This window comes from Hylobates moloch, unplaced genomic scaffold (genome assembly GCF_009828535.3).
Source record: "Hylobates moloch isolate HMO894 unplaced genomic scaffold, HMol_V3 SCAFFOLD_9, whole genome shotgun sequence".
Taxonomy (NCBI): Eukaryota; Metazoa; Chordata; class Mammalia; order Primates; family Hylobatidae; genus Hylobates; species Hylobates moloch.
The window spans coordinates 11,392,962-11,399,122 of NW_026652284.1; the positions used below are offsets into that span (position 1 = coordinate 11,392,962).

A 6,161-nucleotide genomic window follows, 5' to 3' on the forward strand; every position below is an offset into this window, starting at 1 on the left:
GTAGCTGGGATTACAGACGCCCACCACCATGTCTGGCTAATTTTTTGTATTTTTAGTAGAGATGGGTTTCACCATGTTGGCCAGGCTGGTCTCAAACTCCTGATCTCAGGTGATCCGCCCACCTCGGCCTCCCAAAGTGCTGGAATTACAGGCGTGAGTACCATGTCCGGCCTCCTTCCCTTTCATTTCTTCTCTTTCCTTTCATTTCTTTTCTTCCCTTTTCCTCCCTTCCTCCCTCCCTCCCTTTCTTTCTTCCTTCCTTCCCCTCCGTTCTCTTCCTTCCCTCCCTCTCTCCCATCTGTCCATACATTTTTGTTGAGAATCTTTTCTGTGCCAGGTAGTTGCAGGCACTGGAGCATACAGCCCCATGTAGACCTGGCCCCTGTAAGCTGACCTGCAGCAGGCCAGACCAGGCCCCATGTGTGCACCCTCCTCTCCTGGCCTTTGTGTCCTCCGTAACTAACACAGGCTCTCTTGTCCCCCTGCCTTGGTACAGGCCCAGTTTGACCTGGCCTTTGTTGTCCGCTACAAGCCTGATGAGCAGCCCTCACTGATGCCACACCATGATGCCTCCACCTTCACCATCAACATCGCCCTGAACCGAGTCGGGGTAGATTACGAGGTGAGCAGGAGCCAGCCGGGGTCAAGGGGCCGGCAGTGGGGATGAGGAGGGCTGGCTGGGGAGAGCCTTCAGGGTGGTTGAGGCAGAGGGGCCCCAGGTAACCAGCGCCAGAGAACGAGAAAAAAAAGGATATGGGTCTGTGGGAGGGCTTCCTGGAAGGGTTCACAGTCTAGCAGGAGGAGGGGCCAGGCTCTTAAGCTACTATTTTAAGAGATTTTGGGGCTCGGCATGGTGGTTGATGCCTGTAATCCCAGCAGTTTGGGAGGCCAAGGCAGGCAGATCACTTGGGGCCAGGAGTTTGAGACCAGCCTGGCCAACATGGTGAAACCCCATTTCTACTAAAAATACACAAATTAGCTGGGCGTGGTAGCACACGCCTGTAATCTTAGCTACCCAGAAGGCTGAGGCATGAAAATCTCTTGAACCTAAGAGGTGGAGGTTGCAGTGAGCCGAGATCATGCCACTGCTCTCCAGCCTGGGCAACAGAGCGAGACTCTGTCTCCAAAAAAACAAAAAGAGGTTTTTTGAACTTAGCCCTGGGCTGGGTGCTGTGAAGAACACCCACAAAAACAGCTATAATTTTTTTTTTTTTTTTTCAAGACAGGGTCTTGCTCTGTCACCCAGGCTGGAGTGTAGTGGCATGATCACAGTTCACTGCAGCCTCAACCTCCTGGGCCCAAGCAATCCTCCCACCTCAGCCTCCCAAGTAGTTGGGACCACAGGCGTGTGCCACCATGCCCAGCTAATTTTTTTTCTTGTTTATAGAGATGGGGTTTCACTATGTTGCCCAGGCTGGAGCTATAATTTTTTGAGAGCTTACAACAAACATATCAGGCATCCCTAATCCAAAGATTCTCAACCAGGAGCAATTGTGGCCTGCAGGGGACATTGGCAGTGCCTGGAGACATAATTGGTTTTTACAACTATGAGGGGCTACTGGCATCTAGTGAGTAGAAGTCAGAGATGCCCGGGACAGCCTTCCACAGCAAAGTGTCTATAGCAGTGAGGTTGGGAAGCTTGATCCTCAGCTCTCAATTGTAACATCTCATTTAATTCTCACTACCCTGTTCTGTTTAACCCTCATTTTACAGAAGGGGAAACTGAAGCTCAGGTTGGTCACAGTTAGTAAAGAGTGGAGGTGATGTCTGCCCAGGGCTGCCCGACAGCAAGGCCAGAGCCCTTGATCACTTACTCTTTGTTTTGTTTGTTTGTTTGTTTTTGTTGTTTTTGAGACAGAGTCTCACTCTGTTGCCCAGGCTGGAGTGCAGTGGCGCAATCTCGGCTCACTGCCTCCTGGGTTCAAGTGATTCTGTCTTCGCCTCCCGAATAGCTGGGATTACAGGCACACGCTGCTACGCCCAGCTGGTTTTCGTATTTTTAGTGGAGATGGGGTCTCACCATGTTGGCCAGGCTGGTCTTGAACTCCTGACCTCAGGCAGTCCACCCACCTCAGCCTCCCAAAGTGTTGGGATTACAGGCGTGAGCCACCACGCCCGGCCACTACTCTTTATTTAGTGTCTTCCTTAGGCAGCGCTTGTGGCTGTCATTCCAGAAGGCATCCCCAGGCAGGCAGTGCTGAGGGCCACTTGGCCATGACATACGGGAGAATAGATGGGCAGGGGGCAGTGGGGAAAGGACACTGATGCTTTCTGTCTCCCAGGGCGGGGGCTGTCGGTTCCTGCGCTACAACTGTTCCGTCCGAGCCCCAAGGAAGGGCTGGACCCTCATGCACCCTGGACGACTCACGCATTACCACGAGGGGCTCCCCACCACCAGGGGCACCCGCTACATCGCAGTCTCCTTCGTCGATCCCTAATTGGCCAGGCCTGACCCTCTTGGACCTTTCTTCTTTGCCGACAACCACTGCCCAGCAGCCTCTGGGACCTCGGGGTCCCAGGGAACCCAGTCCAGCCTCCTGGCTCTTGACTTCCCATTGCTGTTGGAGCCACCAATCAGAGAGATTCCTGTAGGCCAGAGGCGGAACACACCTCCATGGCTGGGGCTCTCCGTGGTACTCTGGACCCAGCCCCTGGAGACACTGTTCACTTTTACTGCTTTGTAGTGACTCGTCCTCTCCAACCTGTCTTCCTGAAAAACCAAGGCCCCCTTCCCCCACCTCTTCCATGGGGTGAGACTTGAGCAGAACAGGGGCTTCCCCAAGTTGCCCAGAAACACTGTCTGGGTGAGAAGCCACGGCCAGAGCTTCTCCCAGGCACAGCTGTTGCACCAGGGGCTTCTGCTTCAAGTGTTGGGGTAAAGACACCTGGATCAGCCTCCAGGGGCTGCCCGGAATCTGAGACTTCTGCCTCCATGGCTGGTCATGAGAGCAAACCGTAGGCCCCTGGAGAGAGCGACTCCAGAGAACCTCTTGGGAGACAGAAAAGGCATCTGTGCACAGCTCGATCTTCTACTTGCCTGTGGGGAGGGGAGTGACAGGTCCACACACCGCACTGGGTCACCCTGTCCTGGATGCCTCTGAAGAGAGGGACAGACCGTCAGAAACTGGAGAGTTTCTATTAAAGGTCATTTAAACTACTGAAGGGAAGATGCTCAGGGCAAGTGGGTGTGCGTGTGTCTTGGTGTGAGTGTCTGCAGGGAGAGGTTTTAAGAGCCCTCTTTTTTTTTTTTTTGAGACGGAGTCTCGCTCTGTCTCCCAGGCTGGAGTGCAGTGGCGCAATCTCGGCTCACTGCAAGCTCCGCCTCCCGGGTTCACGCCATTCTCCTGCCTCAGCCTCTCCCAGTAGCTGGGACTACAGGCGCCCGCCACCACGCCCGGCTAATTTTTTTTGTATTTTTAGTAGAGACGGGGTTTCACCATGGTCTCCATCTCCTGACCTCGTGATCCGCCTGCCTCGGCCTCCCAAAGTGCTGGGATTACAAGCGTGAGCCACCGCGCCCAGCCTTTTTTTTTTTTTTTGAGACAGAGTCTCACTCTGTCTTCCAGGCTAGAGTGCAATGATGTGATCCCGGCTTACTGCAACCCCCGCCTCCTGGGTTCAAGTAATTCTCCTGCCTCAGCCTCCCGAGTAGCTAGGGTTACAGGCACCCATCACCATGCCTGGCTAATTTTTGTTTTTTTAGTAGAGACAGGGTTTCACCAGGTTGGTCTGGCTGGTCCTGAACTCCTGACCTCAGGTGATCCACCCGCCTCGGCCTCCCAAAGTGCTGGAATTACAGGCATGAGCCACCGTGCCCGGCCAAGAGCCCTCTTTTTAGAGCCTTTAAGAAAGGTCATGCTAGCTTCTCAGCCTCCCGAGTAGCTGGGATTATAGATATCCATGCCTGACACATTTTTATATTTTTTGTAGAAACAGGGTTTCATTTCACCATGTTGGCCAGGCTGGTCTCAAACTCCTGACCTCAGGTGATCCATCTGCCTCGGCCTCCCAAAGTACTGAGATTACAGGTGTGAGCCACCATACCAGGCCTGAAAGTCTTTTAAAAAATATTTTTGAGGCCAGGCACAGTGGCTCACGCCTGTAATCCCAGCACTTAGGCTGAGGCAGGTGGATTACCTGAGGTCAGGAGTTTGAGACCAGCCTGGCCAATATGGCGAAACCCTGTCTCTACTAATAATATAAAAAAATTAGCCGGTTGTGTTGGCACGTGCCTGTAATCCCAGCTACTCGGGAGGCTGAGGCAGGAGAATCGCTTGAACCCAGGTGGTGGAGGTTGCAATGAGCCCAAATTGGGCCCATTCCATCCAGCCTGGGGAGAAGAGGGAGGCCCCGTCCTAAAAAAAAAAAAAAAAAAAGATTTTTGAGTCTTTTCATTTTCAAAATTGACTCATCGTAAATTCAAACAGCATAAATCTTAATCTTTCTCTCATCTTTTCCCCCCAGGTGCTCAGTTCCTCTTTCTGAAAGCCACCATGTCTAATCTGTTTTTTGAATGTTCTTGAGCTGGTTTGTGCCGACACAATCCTGTGTGTGTGTTTGTGTATGTTAGGGTTATTTTTGTTTTTGTTTTTGAGATGGAATCTCACTCTGTCGCCCAGGCTGGAGTGCAGTGGCATGATCTTGGCTCACTGCAACCTCTGCCTCCCGGGTTCAACCAATTCTCCTGCATCAGCCTCATGCCTAGCTGGGATTACCGGCACCTGCCACCACGCCCAGCTAGTTTTTGTATTTTTAGTAGAGACGGGGTTTCACCATGTAGGCCAGGGTGGTCTCGATCTCCTGACCTCAGATGATCCACCTGCCTCGGCCTCCCAAAGTGCTAGGATTACAGGTGTGAGCCACTGTGCCCGGCATAAGGTTGTTTTTAACTGTTAACTTTTTTCTGATTACAAACGCATCTTCACCATGAAAAAGTCAAAGAAAATAGGTAACATGGGGGGCCAGATGCTGTGGCTCACATCTGTAATCCCAGTACTTTGGGAGGCTCAGGCGGGTGGATCACTTGTGGTCAAGAGTTCGAGACCAGCCTGGCCAACATGGCAAAACCCCCATCTCTACAAAAAATGCAAAAATTAGCCAGGTGTGGTGGCAGGTGCCCGTAATCCCAGCTACTTGGGAGGCTGAGCTGGGAAAATCACTTGAACCTGGGAGGTGGAGGGTGCAGTGAGCCAAGATTGCACCACTACACTCCAGCCTGGGCGACAGAGCAAGAACCTGTCACCAAAAAAAAAAAAAAAAAAAAAAAGAAAAGGTAATATATGGACCGGGTGCAGTGGCTCATACCTGTAATCCCAGCGCTTTGGGAGGCTGAGGTGGGAGGATCACTTGAGGCCAGGAATTCTCAACCAGCATCACCAACATGGCAAAACCCCGTCTCTACTAAAAATACAAAAATAAGGTGGGCTTTATGGCACATGCCTGTAATCCCAACTACTCAGGAGGCTGCAGCACGAGAATCGCTTGAACCTGGGAGGCAGAGGTTGTAGTGAGCTGAGATCACGCCACTGCACTCCAGCCTGGGTGAGAGAGCAAGACTCTTGTCTAAAAAAAAAAAAAAAAAACAAGGTAAGGTAAGAAAGAAAGGTCTCCTGGAGTTGTACATCAATGTACTCTGCACCCATTCCCAATAACACTCAGCCCTGCTAGAGTTTTGTCATCCCGAGGGTTGAAACGAGGATCCAGCCATCTCAATGAGGAACACATGTTACATATCTCCAAACTGTGCGATTTCCTCTACTTGCTGGGCAAGTTTGCAGATGTGTTTCAGAGATAAAGCCCAGCTGCTGGGCAGAGTACAAGACTACATGCCTGGGAATGGATTCAGAGGCTCCTATAGCAGTCCAGGCAAGTGACAAGGACCTAGACCAATGCTTGCAGGGAAGTTTAGGGAAAAGGAGGGAGTGGGCAGGGGAGATGTTTAGGAGAGAGAACATCCAGGCTTCCACCTGACTTGGGCAAGATTCTGCTAAAGAAGGACAAGGAAGGCTGGGCGTGGTGGCTCACACCTGTAATACCAGCACTTTGGGAGGCTGAGGCGGGTGGATCACCTGAGGTCAGGAGTTTGAGACCAGCCTGGCCAACATGGTGAAACCTCATCTCTACTAAAAATACAAAAATTAAGCCGGGTGCGGTGGCTCAAG

The 6,161-nt window shown here is 51.9% G+C and overlaps 1 protein-coding gene across 1 annotated transcript in view; it reads left to right on the forward strand.

The window, feature by feature from the left end:
• PLOD1 (procollagen-lysine,2-oxoglutarate 5-dioxygenase 1) overlaps positions 1-3,159 on the forward strand; it is a 31,485-nt gene extending 28,326 nt beyond the window's left edge. The window contains exons 19-20 of the mRNA XM_032760899.2: positions 497-622; positions 2,283-3,159. Coding sequence (XP_032616790.1) covers positions 497-622; positions 2,283-2,438 — 282 coding nt within the window. The 3' untranslated portion in view covers positions 2,439-3,159. The remainder of the gene's footprint in view (positions 1-496; positions 623-2,282) is intronic.
• Positions 3,160-6,161: the final 3,002 nt, after the last annotated feature.